Source organism: Siphateles boraxobius, unplaced genomic scaffold (genome assembly GCF_051911475.1).
Source record: "Siphateles boraxobius isolate OS27281-9 unplaced genomic scaffold, OSU_SipBor_1 130, whole genome shotgun sequence".
In the NCBI taxonomy this organism is placed as follows: domain Eukaryota; kingdom Metazoa; phylum Chordata; class Actinopteri; order Cypriniformes; family Leuciscidae; genus Siphateles; species Siphateles boraxobius.
Window position 1 is genome coordinate 30,229,524 of NW_027508734.1, and position 22,588 is coordinate 30,252,111.

The 22,588-nt window shown below is 36.0% G+C and overlaps 2 protein-coding genes across 6 annotated transcripts in view; one reads left to right on the forward strand and one right to left on the reverse strand.

Moving 5' to 3' along the window:
- Positions 1 to 9,233, forward strand: part of lmbr1 (limb development membrane protein 1) — a 37,364-nt gene extending 28,131 nt beyond the window's left edge. Inside the window, exons 16-18 of one of the 4 annotated variants that reach the window (XM_077229110.1) lie at positions 3,303 to 3,464; positions 3,973 to 4,094; positions 8,771 to 9,233. In XM_077229110.1, the coding sequence (XP_077085225.1) occupies positions 3,303 to 3,464; positions 3,973 to 4,058 (248 nt within the window). In that variant the 3' untranslated portion in view covers positions 4,059 to 4,094; positions 8,771 to 9,233. Of the gene's footprint in view, positions 1 to 3,302; positions 3,465 to 3,972; positions 4,172 to 4,394; positions 4,441 to 8,770 lie in introns of those variants that run through there. The other 3 variants (XM_077229112.1, XM_077229113.1, XM_077229114.1) reach the window with 3 other exon arrangements.
- Positions 8,019 to 19,537, reverse strand: rnf32 (ring finger protein 32). Of its 2 annotated transcripts, XM_077229115.1 has the most exons (8): positions 19,463 to 19,537; positions 18,022 to 18,286; positions 17,793 to 17,935; positions 14,260 to 14,292; positions 14,025 to 14,149; positions 13,809 to 13,917; positions 11,718 to 11,891; positions 8,019 to 9,528 (listed from the first exon to the last, which is right to left on the reverse strand). In XM_077229115.1, exons 1-8 carry the CDS (start codon positions 19,469 to 19,471, stop codon positions 9,313 to 9,315), a joined length of 1,074 nt encoding a protein of 357 aa, XP_077085230.1. In that variant the 5' UTR covers positions 19,472 to 19,537; the 3' UTR covers positions 8,019 to 9,312. The 2 variants fall into 2 exon arrangements, with proteins under 2 accessions (XP_077085230.1, XP_077085231.1); XM_077229116.1 differs by lacking the exon at positions 14,260 to 14,292 and having other exon boundaries at positions 9,235 to 9,528.
- Positions 19,538 to 22,588: the final 3,051 nt, after the last annotated feature.

Genomic DNA, 22,588 nt, shown 5'->3' on the forward strand with positions numbered 1-22,588 from the left:
CCGTTATCACCACAGTGGAAAATGAAACCACATCTGTGCCGGCTGACCCTGATCGGCACAAAGTGGAACGGTTAAGCAAAGCGAACAGTTTGGCCCAACAGTGGAAAAGCAGCTATAGAGTCTCAAATCGACAAATTAAAACTCATTTACTATCAAATAGACTCACTTATGCAATTGTTTTAATTCAACATGATCGTCAATGACTATAGGTTATAGACTAGGGATGCACCGAAAGTAAAATTCTTGGCTGAAATCGAAACCGAAAATTCAGGATGCACTTGGCCAAAAACTGAAACCAAAAATAAATTAATAATCAATTAATTAATCAAATTTATTTAATAATAAGCAATCAAATAGCTAAAACTGAGTTGTACAAACATTTAAATTGCACATAAGGGACTTTTTATTTCAACTTTTTAATAAAAGACTTTTAACATTTAAACGATAATAACTGTAATAACTTGTTTTCATGACAGACTTATTCAAACATACATTAAATAATGAAGACATCACTAACAGGTTAAGTAAAATATAATGAATATGTAATACAGTGCATATATTTAGCAAAATGCTCTTCTCTAGAGTTATTTTTACTAGATAACTAATGAGTTCATAGACTTTGAATAGCTTTGTTAAGGTAAATGTAACATTAAGTGTCATTGTATAGCCTACAAGCTGTTTTATTGACATCTTTCCCCAGTTGAAACTTTGATTGAGCGGTTACATTAGACAGGATTCTTTTTTGTATGCTGTAATGTATCTTTCAGCATACCTTCTGGTGTTCACCCATGTATAATTTTGTGCTGTAACTAATAGTAAAGAGGAGATGAGATGATGGCTTCACGAGTGCTTGATCTGTGCAGCTACAGTGATCTGTCACGCCGTATTAAAGAGTGCCAAAACGTCATTTATAGCTTGAATTTATAATAAAGTCAACAGAATTTTAAAGTTGAGGCTTTGCTTCATATTAAAAGTAACAAATCACAGAGCTTTTTGCAATTATTAAATGGCAGGCGGGCTACAAATGTTTAGTGAAGTTTTGTCCACTCATCAACAGAAAACAGCACAGTAAAAAAATTTAGATTTAAGAAACCATATCATTACCAATTACAACCGAGAAATTAATATTTTCAACCCAGAGCTAATGTCCTGACAACTGACATGTTTAAGTGTTATAGCTTATCCACGTTGTGTGCACGCAACAGACACTGACCAGTCAAAACGTGCCTTTGAAGAAAGCGCTAATTAAATGTCTGTTTTGGACACTGATTTCGGCCCTCCAAAACCATTTCGGGCTGAAACCGAAAATAGGTTTTTCGGCCAAAAATGTTTGTTGGTCGAAATTTCAGTGCATCCCTATTATAAACCTTGTGGTATGTGATGGACTACAGGTATTACTAGAAACTTGCGTTCTCCAAGCGAATGTCGTCTTGTGGTACCATCTCAAAGAGGAAACACAATCTCTTTCTCGGACCTTTACCATGACTGTTCCCTGCTGGTGGAATGATCTGCCTAACTCAACCTGAGCTGCTGAGTCCGTAGCCACTTTCAAGAAACTGCTGATCTTTTTCTGCAGCACTTGATCAAGTAATACTAACACTTTCTCTTCTATTCTATTTTTATTTATTAAAAAAAGAAAGAAAAGGAAAAAAAGACTGCGTTAGATTAAACTGAGAGGGGTCATAGCACTTACATATTGTTGTCCTACTGTTAGTTTAACTGCTTCTATTGTTCTCATTTGTAAGTCGCTTTGGATAAAAGCGTCTGCTAAATGAATAAATGGATAAATGTAAATGTAGATTGTATGCAATTAATTTAATTCAGGATAATGGTGTGAATGTGACTGCAGCCAAAAATCAGGCATGTGCAAGAGAAACCTTTTGAGAATAAGTTTACTTCTACAGCAAATCAACATATCCATTTCCAAGTGCTTATTCAAATAATTGGATGGATCCTGTTTATAATTTTAAATGTGATTCTCTTTACAGTTGCCTTTAAACATGCAGTTTAAAGTGTAGAAATTGGTCATTGCCCTTATTAACTGGTAATTAAGTCCAGAAAAGCCCTTTTAATAAAATCATGCCCAATAGGAAAAGCCATGATGCAGTTAAGTGGAGGAAAAAGAAGGAAGGCAGATTGTTCCTTTCTGACACATGAAACTAGTTGAACTATACATTTTATGCGTTTAAAGGGAAGTCATTTATAGTCGGTGTTTAAAAAGGCTAAATTTATTTTGGTTAAACAATCATTTATCTGATTTCAGACTAGCTTTTTGGTGGAAAAGGAATGAATTTGGTTGGAAAATAGAAAATGAAACATGAAAGTATATTCGATATATTATTTCTATGAAAAACAAAATCCTGTGCAGGAAAACCTTGTCTTTTCATGAGCTTGCTTAATTTTGTAAAACAAATCTCTTTAAAATATTTTGTCCTATTTATGATGAAAAATATTTTTTCTTTTTTGCCTTATTTTAACATGTTTGCATCCATGCAGTCTAAAGTGATGACCTGAGTTAATTCATTTCAGACTGCACATGCTGCATTCACTATTATTAAGTTAAGCAAACACTTGTTTGGCAACTTGGCAACATAATACTCAAATTTATTTTGCACAAATACATGTCGTTTGAATGTGCAACCCCTTGGCTATGAATCATTTAGTCATATGAAACAGCAGAGTTTAACTTGTCCGTTTTGTTTCAGAAAGAATGTGTTATTCTCAATCAGTTTTGTGTGATGAACAATAAACAAACTTCATTCTAACTGTAATATGTCAGCAGGTGGTAAATGGTAGACTTATCTTAGGTGTTGTTATCTGATTAAGATGGAGTTGAAGTCCTTTAAGTGTCTTTCAGAATTGCCTCCTTTTTATCACGTCCTCATCTTGAGCCCTCACCTGCTCTTTCAGTCCTTTCTTTCCAACCATACATTTTCCCCTTTTTTCAATCCTTTAATGCCAAATGCCAAATCCTTTTAAGAATCTCCCACCCAAATAAACAATCGTGGCACATATATTTCATCATGAGTTTACATTGTCATTTCACTGATGGGTTTTTTGTGCATGTGGTTCTTTTGTTTGATATTCCGTTAATTTAGAGAAAATAAAATTATTTGAGAATTGTGGGTTGTAAAAAAAGTAATGAATCTTTAGGTTGTAATATTGGTTTGGTGTAGGATTATTAAGAGAGAATGGATGCAAAATTGTCTGTTCTGCTGTTCAAACAGCCCTTTTGTTGATTATAGGAAAGGTGGTATAGTAGAGAATCTGAGAACCATTTTTCTGTGTCTCACTTTCTGCAGGAATAACAAGGTTTGATCTCCTGGGTGATTTCGGACGATTTAATTGGCTTGGAAATTTTTACATTGTACTTTCATACAATCTTCTGTTTGCTGTGGTAACCACATTGTGTCTGGTCCGAAAATTCACGTCTGCCGTGCGAGAGGAACTTCTCAAAGCCCTTGGTAATGTATTCTGCCTGACTTCATTCTATTACGACTTCTTACATCTTAGTTTAACCTCCTAATTTCTTTCCCTCATTCTTGCACTGTAAAAAAAATATTTATTACAACTTTTTTACCTTCGTTAAATCAACTTAGATAATTAATATGGTTCAGATAACATCATATTTTGAGTTTCTGTTGATTAAATCAATCTCCTCCTTTGTATTAACTCAAATTTTTTTAATCAATTTTAAGGCAGCCAGGTTACCTACTTTTAAAAAAAAAACAAATTATATAAAGTTAAACCAACAATTATTTTTTACATAATGTGTGTTCTCTACATTTTTGCCCCCCATTCCTGTTCTCAACATCTCATTTGTTGGACTCATGTCTCTGTCTGTTTGTATTCAGAGCAATCCACTGATTGATGATACATAGGCTACTGTAGTTTCGGGTTTTGTCTATTAGAGAGAGAGTGAGAGAAGAGATCAAATCTGATTCTTTCTAATTCTTTTTTCTTTGCTTTCAGGTCTGGATAAATTGAATCTGTCAAACAGTACGACGGATACAGAGTCAGGGAAACATGCTGTCAACGGGCATCAGAAAACTTTGTGATAGAAAAATCATCGAGACATTCTCACACAAACACGCGTATGTGTATACAGTTGGCTTTTTCATTTTAAGAATATAGCGGTATACAGTCAGAAAGCATAAAAAAAAAAGGAAACGGATAATTGGGGAAAAAAATAATGTGAGATGCTTCTAGTGTCAAGTGTTTACCTGACGTATGGAATATGTCCATCACCTCGTGTGAGCAGTCAATCTACTATACAGTTGTACATGCCACTGAAACTCACTGCAGATTACTTCCAGCTGAAACTAATCTGAGATTCACAATAATTTAATTTTGGCCGATGTTTGTTGTTCAGCTTGTAAATGCTTTCATTTCAGGTGAGAAAATGTTATTTTCGTGCTGACCTGCACATCTAAAAGGCCTCTTGACTGCACCCTTCAATGGGTATTATTATTATTATTATCATCATCAATACTTTCTCTTTGATTAGTGGAAAGATTAAGTTTGCCAAGCTGATTGAATTTCACATGCAGTGAACCATGCATTAGTCTCATTTTGGGTATATAATCTTCCTCCTGAATTGTAGATTTTGTGCCCAGATTATTTTGAACGGTATTTCGTTAAGTTAAATAGAACTTGTTACATGAAACAGGTTTAGGCCACAAGAGCAGTTCACGTAAAAACAGCACACACATGAAATGTAAACTTTTTTGATATTGACTGGAGAGACACCATTATTACATGTAATCTTAGAGCTAGTATTAAACTATATTACCTCAAGAATTGCAGAGCTTTGAAGTTTGGCACTGGGAAAAAATTTGCTGCAGTGAGTGTTAAACTTAACATTTATTTAGTTTCAAATATTTTAATACCAAATTGACTGGTTCTAATTAAAATGGCACTCATTACAAAATGAGTTCATGATAATATACAAGCAAAATGTGATCGCCCAATATTCTGACAAATATTCCAAAAGTTTGATTGTCAGAATTGGTCCATATGTCAAATGTCTTGCTTGACGTGTAGAGTTTTGTTATTCTGTGTCTGCCATTGAATATGTTTACATTCAATTATGCATACATGATCAATTATTATTTATTAGATGATCAATTATAAATGAAGGAAGCATTATGATTTGTTTCCTCATGCTGTACTGTGACAATTCAGGTTTGTTGGATGTGACAGAATTAAGTAATGGGAATTGACAAGGAAACTCCTCAAACATGTGCCTTACTCAAAATGTTGGCATATTCTGGGTAGTATTGGAATGTTACTACCAGTGGAGGATCCTAGCTGCCAAATTTCTATTTGCACTGCAACTGCTCGTTTCCATCGGTAGGCAAAGTTCAGAAGTGGACATTATGGGTTCGAGTCACTACCAACAACCAGCTTAATATCTTGTTATGTTTACTTAAATTGGTTGCGGCAGATTGTAAACATTTAGCAATGTTTCGACCTACCAGTCACTCTCGGTAATATCACCTCAATGATTTAACACATTTAATGGATTGTAGTGTACCACAGTCTAGAATTAGGGAGGCAACAAAAATGTAATGACAGCAAGAGAGATGCTTCTCTGTTGTTATAGTAGTAAAAATGCACCAAATATTTGGGGGGAAGGTGAGGCACAATCTTGGGATTAAGATTCCTGTTCTTAAATCTGATGCTACTTCCTCGACAACCTTTGATCCTATGTACTAGACAAAATGATTGGGGCTTTTTTCCCTTGTTGGGAGAGCATATAACCAGTAACATGCATCCTTTGAACTTGGTTATCGCTGCAGAGCTTGTTTGCCTTATTTCAGCATCACTAGCAAAACATCCTTCAAAAATCTAGTCTGTACCTCTGAGGCTGCTTTGCTTTTTGCAAATGGCAGATTATTATATCCATGAACATTTAAATGTTTTTCCACTCGCTCTCCTGCTGGATTTTCAGCCTGTTTGGTCTAGTGAATTACTGGCATACGCAGATTAGAGGTGACACTCTTACATTATGTAGGATCTTGTATATGAAGGCTGTGGAAACAGGACTGCAGAGCCACATCAGTCGGTTACATGCTTAATAAAGCTTATTGTGCGGTGAAATGAATGTGAAGTCCGAGCTGAGACCGTAGAAAGCAGCAGGACTTATTGAAGGGCAATGAAATACTTTGTAGCAATGAAATACAGTGTCATAGAGACTTTTTTTTTTTGCTTTAATTTGAACTTTGTTGAAATGTTACTGGTCACGCATTTATTGTACGATATGTTCTGTATAGTTTCCAAACATTCCCATTCTGAGGACAAAACCAACAGAACATGTAGACCATAAAAAGAACATTTGATGTAAAGCTGCATAGACATCTTGTTTACCCTTCATTGTTTGTCTCTTTAACTATGACAATTCTCATACTAATGTAAATGATGTATTTACCTGTATATACAGTATATTTCTCTTTTTATTTTTGTAGAATGTAGATATGAAACAGGCTCTTGAGCCTCATTCATACTATGCTTTTTGTGGAAAAGGCCAGACAATTAGCCTCTCAGCATTTGTTTATTGTAAAAAAAAGAAATCACCTCTGTTGCCTTAAACAGGCTTTCTAGGCTTTTTTCCGTTTTCGTCTCCTGTTGTCCGGTATTGAGGAGACGAGCTGTGAGATGTGTAAATGAGTGAAAGAGTGAGACATACTGTTAGGGATGCACGATATATCAGCCACCATGTTGGTATCGGCCGATATATGATCCTTTTTAATATTTTTGTCGACCTGATGAGAAATTTTGGCCGATTAAAGCCGATAAATAATGTATTATTTCATTCAGATTCGCACTGTTTGCCATGATGGGTTTGAATCGCTTGAAATCTGATTGGAATCACTTCGAAAAGGACACAGTTAAGTGCAACATGTGCAGCGCAAGTCTGTCATAGGCTACATAAAATTATAATGTGAAGTGAACAAAACTGTGAAAGAATGTTGGACATTTTTTGTACGCCCGTGTTTTAGTGTATTGTTACAGGAAAAGCGCATCCACAACAGTTACACCTTCATCATGACTATAAGTTTGCTTGTGATTCCGCAGCTTTTTGGTTTGTGCAATTATAAGTTGTAAAATGTTTATTTTGTGTATATATCTGATTTATCGCATATAGGATGCAATTGTTTAAGAATTAAGGATTAGTAAAGCGTGCCGGTGATCATCTTCAGCTTCAGCACGTGCAGCTCAAACAGCAATGCATGACATTAATTAACTACGATTGGGACTGTCATATTACATAACATTATTATGAGAACACTATTGTAAATAAATGTGAATTAATTGGGTTTAGTTGCCATGTTTCAGTGTGTTGTTGCGGGTAGAGCGTGTGCACAACAGGAGTTACACATTCATACTAGCAAAAGTTCATGTTCACTTGTGCATTTGCATTATTTTGTGCAGATATAAGTTGTAATATGTTTAGTTAGCATACAATTCTGATTAATCTCATGTAGGATGTGTTTGGTTGAATTTATACGCCTGCTAACTAAGCCCTTAAGGCTGTTATTTGAAACAATAATATTAATTTGAGATGTTTCCTTTTCAAAAAACATTGCATTATTATTAATTACTAGGACTTTTATTTTTCTCATATTTTTTAATTTATTATTACTATTAAATTTTATTTATCCATGGCAAATGCATTTTTATTCTTTATACGCAAGTAATGTTGTCCAGTGACTAGTTTGCATTATTTAGGCATTATTGTATTAAGTTCGTAAGGAAATAGATTTTTTTTTTTTTTGGATAAAGAAATTTGGCCATAGGAGTGTAAATTAATTTTAAAACCTAAACCGGTTCAAACTTCAAATGTTGAAGTGATTGGGACGTGGCTTTTAATGGTGAGACTTCTGTTTTTGTAATCAGGCTCTCAAGAATTATATAAAATGTGGATTTAGGATTTAGATTTATAGGTCAATATATCGGCTATCGGCTTTCAAATTTCTGCCAAATTTTCATATCGATGCATCCCTAGTTAGTGTGTGTAACTTTTTATTGACTAATTCACTGTGAATCCCTCTTGTCAATAACATGGCATACCAAAACGACTGGGTGCGTCTTTTTAACTCAAACTGGCCAAAGGCAAAAGAACGTGTCAGGGCTATGACATGGAAAAATAATGTTTGGGCAGGAAACATTTTAAGAAATATATTGTATTTTGTGGAAAGTTGAAGGATTTAAATGAGGGACACTGAATTCAAAGCCTGTGAAATGGTCATTTAAAATTGACACCTCAGTGGGTTCTATGTGGTTCAATATGATGCATTGTTGTTGTATTTTTATTGTCATGGATTTAACAAAGTTTCACGTAAAATACCTTTTTCTCCTGTTGATTTGCACAGAATATTTTGTAAGAAAATATCTGGGGAGTAAGTGTATGTGTCAATAATTGTGTCATTGAAGTAAGCTTTTTTTTTTATGTTTTCTTTTGTGTATTTGTGTGTTTGTATCACTTTTGTCTGCACAAAGTTTGTACTGCCAGAACATGTTGTGTCATTAACTATCAATACTGTCTGGACAGGATGCAAAAATTTGACTCTTTTGTTACTACTGCTCTTTTAGTTTAATTGGCTTTTTGAGGGATGTTGCTGTGCCAGGCTTCACACCTGGTCCTACTAGCACAAGGACTGTTGGTGTGTTGGGTTTCTCAAAATAGAGGCATTTGCAGTGATGTACTAGAATTAATTTTGAAAGAAAACGAAGCCTATTCATTCCATGCTCTGTTTTTCTGCTTCAGTTCATCTCTCTTTCCAATCCTCAATCCCATCGTCTGTACGACATTGTTGAGCTACAAAACTACACACTACGTCAAGGATGCTGTGGTGTTTTTGGTTCATCAACCTGTCAAACTCTGACAGACAGCGTTTCACTAGACAGTGGCCTGTCTACACACTGAAACAACTTGTTTGTTCATCATAGGTTAAATGTCTATGGTGTACAATGTCTGGTCTCATTTGAATTCTCATTTTCAGCTAAAGGGAAAGATTAATTATGTTTCCGTTTTTGCCTGTTGATTCTTTTACATGTGTGAATGTATTTTCAGAATGTTTTTTTTCCCCCGTTAGTGTTTAATTACATATGTTTGTGAAGCAAAATATTCAGGTTATCTATGAGTTACTTTGTATTTAATTTCAGTTTTACAATAAAGTTTGTGGTTTTGACACAATTTTTTTTTTGTGAACCACAAATTCACATTTTAACTGATGTGGGGGAAGTTTAATTTGTCTCTTTAAGTAGATACATTGGAACATCAGGATTATGTAATAAATATAGTGAGCTTCAATTCAAGACAAGCATTTTAGCGTAGTGTGACCGACAGAGAGGACATTTGGGTTTCACCTCCTGGCAGAAATTCTCAAAGGCCTGCAGACAGGGTTTGTGGAAAAGATGGGAACAGGACAATAATAGGACATTTCTGTCTTCCTTCGATGAGCCGTTGTGTGAGCTCAAACGGTTCAGGCAAATGGGGCAGTCCTGAACGCCTCGCTGGACAGCCTAGTGGAACCAAGAAAAATAATCATTTGTTGTGTCAATTTTTAGGAGATTGTGTAATTCAAAAAAGTAATTTCACTACTAGGAAAGAGCTTCCCAGTGGAAACCATTATCAGTGAGTAATCATACTAAGTATGTGAGAACAAACAGTAATGGAGCCTGCTAATGATTTATGTGAGAATTACACTGATAATGCTTAAAATGCATATATACCCATCCAGTTGCTTTCAAGAAGGTGTTAAAATGTCAACGACATCATGTATATCATCCAGTATCCATTTGCAAATTTAACCAATTGTCTAATAGGATCGGAAATTAATTGTCCACTACCCATAAAATGTGGTATCAGGGACAATTCTTGACGTTTAAGAGACTATAACCATTCAAAATACACAATGATTTATGCTGGTAAGAAACCACTGTGACACTGACACCAGCAATTAGTAGGTGCAACTGAATCAGTTGCTATTCAGATACAAAAATGTTCAAAATTGCTGCTATGCATCTATCGACCAAATGCCCTTTGACCTATACCCATTTACATTTTTATTTATTTATTACGAACTGAAAATTCAAACCGACTATCACTTAGAATGAATAAAACTGACAGTACCATGCTTGGTGCCAAGTTGTTCTAGATGTCCCCTGGTTAACCATGGGACAAATATCTATACACTACTGTTCAGTTTGGAATAATATGTTTTTTAAATATTTTTGAAAAAAGTATCTTATGCTCACCAAAGCTGATTACAAATGCAGTAAGAGTAGTAGTAATGTAAAGTAAAATATTATAATTAAAACTAACAATTTTATTTTTAAATATATTTTAAAATAAAATGTATTCCTGTGGTGACAGCTGTATTTTTCATCATCATCATTACTCCAGTCACCATTGTCATATGATCCTTCAAAAATCATTCTGATATGCTGATTTGCTGCTCAATTATTATCAATTACTAATGGTACTCAATTATTAATAATGGTTCTTAATATTTTCAATGTTGAACGCAGTTTTTGCTGCTTAACATTTTGAATGGAAGTGCATCACTGTTTCCACTGTTATTTTCAACATTGAAAATAATAAGAAATGTTTCTTGAGCAGCAAATTAACTGATCTCTGAAGGATCATGTGACACTGAAGACTGGAGTGATGATGCTTAGAATTCAGCTTTATCACTAAAAAAATACATTTTAGAATATATAAAAATTGAAATAATATCTCACAGTATTACTGTTTTACTGTATTATTTAAATGCAGCCTTTGGGAGCTGAAAGAGACTTCTTTCAACAGTATTTAAAAAAAAAAAACATAATTATTCCAATCATTTGACCGGTAGTGTAATGTTATTTGGTATTTAATTATCAAACTATATTCTTCTATTATTCCTTTGAGTTAAAAAGCGAATCATTTGCTTTCTAGGCCTCTGAAATGCTGATGTTCCAATGTCAGTCATGAACAGACACATGCCTCGTTCCGTGAGTGTTTTCCTGTTACATTATCAGGGGAAAATGATTAGCAGATTTATGACTGCTGTGTGCAGCTCGTATCACAGTTGAGATTCAGTTGAGTCTAACAGAAGGTAGGTGTGCAGCCATAATCATTAACTGACTGTCAGCTTCCTTTATTCAGCGAAGGCCAATTGCTTCGCACAAGAACGTTTCATAATTGTTCGTTCTGTTTGCCTGGGTGGGAATGGGTTGATTCTGACTTGAACTCTGCTAACTCTAGGTTTGAGTCTCAGGTTATCTCCCGACCTCTCATCGAGAAGATAAAAAATGAGCATTTTCTTTTTTAGTGGATCACTGCCATTGGCTGCCTCAACACAATAACAATGAGGCCCACTGAAATGCCAAATCTTTTCTTCAGCTCGCATGTAATGAAAGGCTAGGCGTGCATTATCCACACAGCTTGTGTTTTTTAGTAAACACAGTGGATTATTTCTGCTCATTCATTAGCAAGGTAAACAATCATCTCATGGAGGGTTTGATACTGTTGAATTGGAACATCTGTGCTGCCAGTGCGGCTCAAGCGTTCTGGGACAGGTGGCGGCATGTTGGGCTAAGGGCAGGACCGAGGAGCGACTGCAGAGAGGGATTAGAGGCATTGATGAGCTGCTCTTTTATAAAGGTACACTGGTATTTCAGTCTCCGTCTGCATGTGTAGGTGAAGGAGCAGCGGCATTATTCCTAACCTTCTCTTGAGCTTCCAGCCAGTCTTTATCCTCCATTTCACAAACACTCGTGTACTTGTTGTCGAAGCAGCGCAGGATGTCGTGGCTCATGGCCACCGATCGATCGATATCGTTTAGGAATGCTTCCACGTCTGTGCTGCATGACTGCACCAAGCTGTCGTTCATCTCCTGAAACTGATTAAGGAAATAAATGACACGAAAATGGGTTTTGGTCAGACTTGACAAGGCAAACTGATGTTCCATCATAACATAAATCAATTCTAAATCTTACACTGACAATGGAAGGATGTTAACAGCCAGATCAATAGCAATATGAATGGATGTATGAAGGAATTTTTTTGGACAATCCCAGAAATTGACCTGCAAGATTAAGCATGCACAGGTATACACACACACACATCCTGTGGCGGCTATTGCACCGAATGACATCAGTGGTTTCTTTATAGCTGTGTTTGATCAGTAATTAAACAGACGTTAAGCGTTCCACAGAGTTCAAATGTAGACCTTCTTAAAGAAGGACAAACAACACTTGGCAATGTGAACTCTGCCTCTTCACATTCAGGGAAAAGAGAGGGCAGGTACAATCAATCTTAATGTCACCAATTTAACTTTCTAATATGTTGACTTAGTGAGGTACCTGAAGAAAAAAAGAGCAACTAGTTGATTGAAAACATATCTAAAAGCAAAGTGATAAGCATACTACATTCTTTCTCTCTTTTGTTCCATATTGTTTAGCTGGTTAACTGCTTCCTGGTGTGCCAAAGGTCTAGAGAAGCACAGACAAGCCGCACTAGAAATATACTATTAACTCATTCACAAGTAACATGCCAGATATAATATATTCACATAATATTTCGCTAATGTTATATCGTGGCACTAGCAACACCAAGATTATGGGTCTGATTCCTAGGGAATACAAAAAATTATCAAATGTATATCTTGAAAACACTGTAATTTGTTTTAATTAGTAATAATAATAATACCTTTAATTGTATAACACCTGCTGCACAAGAAATGCAGCTCAAAGGGCTTTACAAAATTACAATAAGCACCAAGTACTTCACATGAAAACAAGTAAAAATACCATAATTAAAATAATATAAGTTAAAATATGATACTCGCTTTATAATGATAATAAAAGATAAAATTAGTATACATAAAATGCATACAAATGGAAATGAAAACCAAGGAACGATAAAAGACAGCATAATACTTTCTATATGCTTCAAAAGTAATTTGATAGCTAAAAGCTCAAGTAAAAAGATCTGTTTTTAGCTTTCTTTTAAAAATATTTAGTGAGCTTTGTATAAGCTGTTTGCTAAATTAATATATGTAATGTAAATGTAGATATTTTACCTTCTGACTGCCATTCTCACTACAAACTGAGATAGCAGGTGGATATTAGTTGTTCAGTAATCACAACTGAACGCTACTGAGTCCCTAGTAGCAGACAAATGTAAAAAAAAAGAGTAAATATTCAAACAGATTTGGCATGCCCCAAAGGTATACAATATTGTCACAGGGGTTACAGAATCGGAATACTTTTAAATAAGAACACTCTGTTCTTCAAAGCAGTTTCAGAATATGGCTTGTCTTGCTTGGACTCTGTAATCCAGCTGTCAGCTCCAGAGCCGTAACCAAGACTTGACAGTTGCTGCCTCACTAGATGGCAACCTTTGCTTTCCCTGGGCTGTGGGATAATGAGGGGGCTGCAAGAACAGACGTCTGTGTCAGTGAGGTCCCTGACCAACAGCCTCTAACCACTTTCACCTGCTACCAGTATCCTGCACTCTGAAGGGTCAAAGGGTGCATGAAACCGCCACAGAAAATAACAGGAAAATACTTCTTTTTTTAACTGTTCAAGCCTTAATATTTAATCTCACAAATCATGTACAAAATTAATTAGCAAGAATTATTTTCATTTGGCAAAATAATCAATAACAAATGACAAAATAACAGACGAACAAGAAAAGTGTAGGCTAAATATATGAAAACAATAATCTAATAATTTGTCAACTTAAAAAAACGCTATTGTATAGAAGAGTGTCAAAGTGTCAATCAGCAATGTCAAAATATCTCAATTAGTGTTACCTTTTTTTCAAAGAATCTTCGTCTTAATTGTTGGTCTTTCGGAGGCACGTGCTTCTTTATGTTGCTGTACCATTTGTGAACATGGTAGCCACGCCAGAAAGCCTGTATTCTGAGATTTTTTAAAGAAAAGAAAACAGTTACAAGCTCATTTAAGAGACCTGGGAGCTATTTAGATGAATGTAGATTGTCAAACCTCATGAACTTCTACATCTTTACCTGAGAGCACACTTTTCTCGATAGAGCCGAGCACCATCATAGATCACCCTTGTCTCATACTGCTCCTTCCTGCACATCGGGCAGCTCTTCCTGCCTGAGAGCTTCTCAAAAGACTTCAGACACACCTGAAATTAGTGGCACAAATGGACTAATCACCAACTCAGAGTGATTCCCATAAGGTGTTGTTAAAGCTCAATGACAATTCATGATGTCGGAAGGATCTGTGCTAACTTACTTTGTGAAATACATGGGAACAGGATAGTAGGACCTATACAAACATCACAAGAAAAATAATTAAACATGCTGTCCTGACTATTTTAAGGAGCGACTCTATTAAATCATCTAGTAAAATGTTTTCTCAAATGTAGCATGTGTTGTACATTGGTCACTGGTATATCTATACCTATTAAACTCTGCCATAAAACAGTGCTGTAATGTACTGTGAGAATGTAGAAGGCTGAAAAGAGTTCTCAAAAATACTGCATGATAATGAATGAACAAGGTGGCAAGGTTATTTTGGAATGGTAAGCCACCAGAAACGCTAGGAGCATATATAAAGTGGTACAAATAAAGTGCAGTGGGTATATGCAATGATTGTGGGTGGCAACTGGGAACATTAACAAAGCCCTATAAGCATAAACTTCTTATACAAGATGTAATAACAGAAGAAAACAGGATTTCATTTGTAAAAAGTAAAGCATTTCATTGTAAATAATTACAAACAATGTAATTATATTGCAATCTAATGACTTGTTTGCAGTATATTGTTTTTTTTTAAATATTTGATTACATTTATATATATTTACAAATGACAGATATAAGGTATCGAAAATACAAGTCTCAAATTATTTAATAATATATTTTAGAATGGCTATTATTGTTCAATAATTCATATTTTCTATTATAATATTGGCATGATATTGAGAAAGTCGTTATGCCAGTAGGTGGCGGCAAGGGACTTTAAGAGTGAGTTAAACCATTCAATAAAAAAACACTGATTCATTCTGGAACAAAGCAAGGTTGTAAACCAGGATATTATTTTAACTATGAACAACACCTTATAAGGCGCAACTGACAAGGAAAGTGGATCCGGGGTGAAGCTGAATCTGATGCTTCACTTCATAGAGATATTATCCAGCGCTGTCCCAGTCATGGGAAATCCCCTTAACCATTGAAAGGATACTATGACAAAGATATCGCTTTCCTTGTTCAACCTAATTTTTTTTCACATGAATATATGATTGACCTGAAGAATGAAACCTGTATCATATACTTGGAAATATATGAGCAATATCACGCTCATAGCCATGTGATGGAGCCATGCGTCTCGTTACTGATATAGATAAAGAGACATTTCGCATATGCAGTGCTATTTTTGCGAAAAGATTGTATTTGTGTTGTTGTTTTTTTAAATCAATTTCAGTTTTCAAGTTTTTTTTTAGGACTTAAATTTCAAAAAGTCAAATTCATATAATCATAAATTCATAATATTCTAATATTTAATATGAACTATATATTAATATATTAAATATTATTTCTTCCTAATTAAAATGTTCTACCATGTCTTTTTGGTTACATCTAGTGAAATGTGAAACTTTTTATTAAACTCTGAGATCTAATTAACAAACACATATAGACACATGCTCAAACTAATATTTACATGTGACAAAGGCAACTTTGTTGTCTTTGAACATCTGGTCTTTTTTCCCAGCATTCTTAAGGTGATTGGCATCTTAAAAGGGAATCAGGATGCTGTAAATGGCTTGTTGACCTCTCACACTGACCTAACTGACTGCTACTTCATTCACAAAACAGCTAAGTTACAAGACATTATGTTAAATTTGTAGTTGCAGGACCCTAAAAAGTGTGATTGTGCACATGTGTATATGTAGGAAAAAGCAGGGGCATCTACTGACTGACAGAAAATACTGCAGGAACACATCATCCCTTGACTGAGATAAGAAAGAAGACGACATAAAGTTGAGGAGATCAGGGAAGGTTTAAAGGGTTAGTGCACACAAAAATGAAAATGATCCCATAATTTACTCACTCACAAGCAGCTCTAGGTGTATATGACTTTCTTCTTTCAGCCAAACACAATCGGAGTTATATTAAAAACATCCAGGCTCTTCCAAGCTTTATAATGATAGTGAATGGTACTTTGTTTTTTGAAGCTCAAAAAAGCTCATCCATCCATCATAAAAGTAATCCATACGGCTCCAACGGGTTAATAAAGGCCTTCTGAAGCGAAGTGTTTTTGTACGAAAAAATCCATATTTATAACTTTAAAAACTATAATGATTGGCTTCCGGTAACGGCCGTAGATGAGTCTAGTTCCGGCGGAGGAGTGAACTCTGACCCGACACATGACATAATGATGATGCAGAACGCGAAAGCACAGAGGATAGAGCAAAACAAAACACCAGTCATGAATTAGAAGTCTAAAACGAGATTTTTTAAAGAGAAATGTCAGAGGAGCCTGTTTGTTTGAACCGCGAGACGCGTCTACTCTCACCTAAGCTTACACGCCTAAGTCCTACATCATACGCCGGAACTCGACTCTCTCGTGAACGTGCCGACGGACATTACTTGAGGCTAGTGATTACAGTTTATAAAGTTATAATTATGGATATTTTTCTAACAAAAACGCATCGCTTCGCTTCAGAAGGCCTTTATCAACCCATGGAGCCGTATGGATTACTTTTATGATGGATGGATGCGCTTTTTTGGGCTTTAAAAAAACAAAGTACCATTCACTCCCATTATAAAGCTCGGAAGAGCCAGGATATTTTTTAATATAACTTCGATTGTGTTTGGCTGAAAGAAGAATGTCATACACCTAGAATGGCTTTAGGGTGAGTAAATTATAGGATCATTTTCATTTTTTGGGTGGACTAACCAAAAGTCCTCTCAGGAACAATCAAGAATGCTAATTTCTTTCCTACAATTGCAATACATTACATTTCTGCATAAAACAGAAAAATATGTTTTGCTGCTGTAGTCTATTAGAACAATTCCATAATTGTCTTCATACTTTATATTCAAAGTGTTCCTTAAAGGGATAGTCCACCAAGAAATGAAAATTCCCAATGCTGTTCCCAACTTGTATGACTTTCTTTCTTCTGGAATACAAAAGAAGATGTTTTGAATTAAGGGTATCATGCACATAGTTTTTTTGAGGGGTCACCATCAGTGAGAGTTCTTGCACTTCTTTCTAAGACTGTGAATCTTGAAAGTCTTCCACATATTCTTTAGCTTATAGAAACACATAAACTTGAATAATTACCGCAAGATTAAACTGCATCTTATTTGTATTTGGAAGTACATTTTGTGAATCAGAGGTTCTTCTCTCTCTGTAATCTTTAACGTCTGCAATACAGATTCCCTAGTGCATGAGTTCAGCCAACAGTCATTCTCACAGAAGATTAACAGAATTAATAATTTAAATGGATATATAATAACACACATATATAGCAATGATATACAATCTCAATCCCTTGGTTGAATTGTGCTGACATATTAAGATTTGGTAAAATTTTGTTTGGACTCCCCCACACTAATCACATAGGCTAAATGGCATATACATTTGGCTTCAAAATGTACCAAAAGGCAGTGACTTTGGGGCACTGTTAATTTTGTACCTATAATAACCAAGGAACCATGGAATCAAATGTAAATATATTGATATTTTGTCTTCCGGAAGTTGCATTCAAATTCCACTTGGCTCAAATCTAAGGTGGCATGTGAACGTGCTCTGAGGGCAGTTACCTGTTGTTGCAGACGAAACTCCTCCCTGCATATCACACATGGTTGGGTTGAGTCTCCCTCCTGGATGGACCTGGCTTTGACCTCTGCCCACTCCTCTGCTGTTAGTCCTCTTGAGGGAGATGCCACCAGACCCATCCTCTGGGCTGCATCATCATCAACAACTGCATATTAGTCACTGTGAGCTTTCAGCTACGTACATTCAGCATGAAACACCATGATCACAGCCTACCAAGAGTCAGAGGTGGAGGGGCACGATCCAGCACATACTCTCTCTCTTGTCCTGGTGTCCGTTCAGGATGTCTGACTCTCTGCCTTGTGTTGTTTTCTTTGTGCCTCCTACTAACATGTGCAGCTCCACAGCCAGCAGGACATGAAGTGTCTGATACGGGGAGGTTATGGGGAATGTTTTGAATAGGAACCCTTCGTGTGATATGGTCCTGTAGTGCTACAGCTGCTAGAGTCAGTCTCCTGCTCTCTGCTTTACAGCCAGATCCCTAAGGAACATGGAGCTGTCAAACTCAGTTAAGAAGGCAGATAATAAATATCAGTCCATTTCTCACATTTAAGAGCCTTTGTAAAATAAAAAATCCACAGTACAATAATGAAATATTTGTGAATAATACAGTAGACTTCCATCAAAATAGAAACATGCTTCTTTATAGACCAGTCTAAACTGGTTTACCTACACTTTACAATTATTATACAATTATATTGCATTGGATATTATGTGGATTATTGTAAATAATCATGGGCTCTTAAATATGTGAGAAATGGACTGATACTTCTTATCTGTCTTTTGCCTTTGACAAGTGATCAGAAACATTCTTGAAACTGAGCCTTAGACCAACCTGCTACTGAGATGAATCGGAATGCTAATGGTATAAACATAACGTTGTCTGTCTTTTTTCTTCTTTTTTCACTTGGTTTCCTATAGAGACCCTAACCCTAATGGCCATGAAACATTACCAACTTGAGAACTTCTAATCCGGTGCTTTCATTCCAGGTCATACAAATCTTTAAATTTAAACTGTGTGTTTAAGAGCTGCGCTGAAGTCTGTGATATTTAGCGTTATATTGGAGAGTCTGGGAAGTTGAGACTGTGTCTTACAGCAAGATCTTATTTTATGAGAAGATTGCATGTTGTTAAATTGAACGTTGCGTCATAAACGAGTGATTTATGTGTACCATAACAATGGTAGATTATATTGATATGATGGGGATGATAATGATTACATGATTTGATGAGCAGGACTAAATTCGTAAAGCTGAAAAGATTTTTATAGTCACCAGCCTCATAAAAGTGTCACGATTGTAGCATTTTGAGCCACTATTATGCAGTTTAATTTACAGCGTCCATTTATCTTACACCTGCGTCTCACAGAGATATGAACACAGAGATTAGCCTACAAAGAGTTCACAAGAACTTGCGAATGTCGTTGATATGGCGTACAATTGTTTAACCACGGCAACTGATACAACTGACGTAATCAGAACAGTAACCATAACAGCTCGTCGAATAGCGGTAACAGTAAGACAAAACGTTCTCTTAAATTATGAGGAGCAAAATAAGCAGCAACGCATTTTGATAACCTTACAAGTCACCCTCTCATACTAGCTTAAGAACGCAGAGAGTATCCTCAAAAAGAGTGAAGAAAAGAAAAGCACCTCACCCGCGGCATTGCTGTCCACAGAAACACTGTTTACTTGGTCGCTATGCGACGAAGTTCCATTCAACACAGTGTGACGTTCCCACGAACTCATCTCATTTTCCTGATTGTCAATAGCCTACCTGATTACGAACGATGGATTGAGTAGTGGAAATGCTAAGTAGGTCTAAATGTTCATTTTTCATTTGCACTCGACTCAGGCATTAGGCTAATAGCCTAATTATTTGGCATAAGAAATTTAGAAACAACCATGTTTATGGTGTTTGTTAAAAGCATTATATAGAGAATATATAACGTAATAAAACAGCAGAACATTTATTATTTTAGCCCATCATCAACCTAAGCACATGCTCATGTCCAGAAAAAAAATTCAAAATAATACAAATATAATAAAATAAAAAGTTAGCCTAAAACCTGTTTCAACATGCACACTCCTCATCTTTATACAAGGAAAAACTTCATTTTATATTTTATATAAAACATTTTATATATTTTATATATCTCAGATTCATCCATGATTTATGTATTTATTTATTTATTAGAGTCAGAACGTTAATTGACAAGTGACAGCGTGATTGAGATGACCAATTAAATCAGCTGCAGGCCAGGTTTGCACTGGTTTGGAGGGAAAAACATACATTGCCAATGTATACAGGTGTAATGTAGCCTATAGGCCTACCTTGAAGGAAGGTTACTTTGGATAACTTTGTTACAGTTTTTTTCTGTCCTTATTTTTTATTCCAAGAAGAACTCAAAATTGGTTTAGGTCGACACATTACTTTACCATGGATAAAAGGGTGTGCCTTTTCAGAGATACAAATATTAACTTTAAATGAATAAGGTCAATTAGTGGTTAAAACACATGTTCTGTCTACAGTGAGCTGGAGGATATCATCGAGCTGTCGTCAAATGCTGAATTCCTCAAAGCTACTTTGTTCATACCTGAATCATAAGCTCAGATGTCTCAAAGAGGTCATTCTGGGTTGTTAAAAAATAACTTAATAAATATACACAATATATTTACAAGTATATACACACGGTATGAACAGCTGCCTATGTTTTTAAAAGTTTTTAAAGTCTTTAAAAAGAACATTTGCCTTTTCTCTTAGTGCGACAAAGGAAGACCATCATGCTTTTTTCCACACTCATGCATTCTTGAGATTAGTGCAAGAAAAGTGCAGCCTATGGCCTTTAATGCCACAGACAAAGGTATGGAGCAATTTATTTGTAAGGAATGTATCCCCTGAGTGTTCAATCAAAAAACTGTCTTCCCCAATCCCCGTGATTTGAAGCCCATCATTTGTGTTTTTAAGTAAATAATCACAATTTTCCACAAAAAAAAGTACAGTCAAGTCTCTCTATAAAAGCTGCTTTCTTCCAACTGTCATCGAAATGGATCTTAGCATGGGATTTAATTTTCAACATGAACTCTTTTTGTTTTCTTCCTCTCTATAAATACCAGTTTAAAGAGCTTTCTATTTAACTTTCTTCTATGTGAACCATTTTACCTGTTCTGTGCGTGCCGATGACCTAAGAAACAAGGGCTGTGGGCTCTGTTGGTGTGATGTTTTAAATAGGAAACCTTTGCTGAACTTCTGTGGAAACTTTGTAAGGCACAGACAGTTTGAAAAAGGAGAAGTAATCCATCGATTTATCTATGCATAAAGAGAAGGGGCAGGCATAATCTGAATATGAATGTGTTTACGTCAAAGTGAGAAAAGATAATTAAGGAGAGAGCTTGTTTTTAAAGCTTGAGATGAAAAGTGCAATATGTACTACTGAACAATTTGAAACAACAATGGAGAAACTCCCCAAGGATTGATGCTCTTTTGTGCTTAGAAGCATTGGTTCTGCTTAAAGGACAGAATGCAGCTTCCAATCAAGTCAGGTTATGGTAGACTATTTGCCTGATCTGGCTTTCAGAATTCTAAGACATACAGCACAAAAGCTCTCGTTTGGATGACTTAGTTGGAATGAATGAATGAATGAATCAAAGAATCAATGAATGAATAAATGATATTTTACTTGATCCATAGCTGACAAATTATTTCCTGTGCTTCCTTCTATTAGAACTTTAATATAATGCCACTATAATACAACATGCATCATAACCCAACTGAGATGAGCTAATCAGATGGTTGAGACGTTAATGTTATTGTGTTATTGTTGTGTCATTGCCACTGACTAAATAAATATGTGAAAAAAGAAAACAGTCTTTAGAAGAAGACGAAATAGTTAGAACATGTCCACTGAAAATGAAATACAAATCACTGTGTGCTTTTGAGTCTTTATTTCATTTGCTAAGTGCTACATTACCTCATGCTTTGGACCTCACAAAGGATTTCCCATAAATCTCCTGGCGGCTGAGAGTAATCGATCAGGCGGTTTGATGAACCTGTCTGAAGGGTCCTCCCACAGTACAGGTCTTTGCTGTTTCTGCGTCAGTTAGCCTGGCTGAGCTCAGACTACAGAGGATACATTCTGGGGCCGACCTGCGCTGGAGGAACGTCTCTGCGTTCATGTTGAGCACAAACCGACAAACTACAGTGACATAAATTTGGCGATGGCGTGTGGTGGATCAATAGCGCAGCGAGTGATTACTATTTGTCTCTTTGGTCACATGTTACTTCCTGCCCATCAGCATTCCTCATCCACTTATACGACATATAATAATAAGTCTTGATGCTTTGCACTCGCTCTCGTAGTTTGTAAGGACTTGCTCTGTGTGCCAAGTGGATTTCACTTGAATGTCGCAGTGGTGCCCAGCAATCTGCAACACACTTGCGAAGCCATCTCGTCCCCATAATGGCCAATAATTGAGCAGAATCCATCACAGGGGCTGAAAATAGACTGCCATAATGGCCATAAATTGTAGCCCAGGAGAGATTAACACACAGAGCTGTGCCGACCCTGCTGTGCCTGAGAGTCTCCTGTACCTCCAGAGACAAGCCTGCCTCATTCTCCTCTCTGTCACCTGCTGATTTCACACATAGGGTCAGCGATTAAAATTATAGCTCCTAAAGCATCAGGCCTTGTGCTCTTGGTGGGTGGATGTGTGGGAAGAGCTGTGCTATAGCCCCCCACACAGTATACTGAAGTTCGCAGTGATATCTCACCTGTGTGGCATGT

Coding starts and splice junctions, on each gene's coding strand:
- rnf32 (XM_077229115.1), bottom strand. Junction 13,918..14,024: donor CGAGAAAAGTGTGCTCTCAG/GTAAAGATGTAG, acceptor AAAAAATCTCAG/AATACAGGCTTTCTGGCGTG. Junction 9,529..11,717: donor GGCTGGAAGCTCAAGAGAAG/GTTAGGAATAAT, acceptor TGGTTCCACTAG/GCTGTCCAGCGAGGCGTTCA.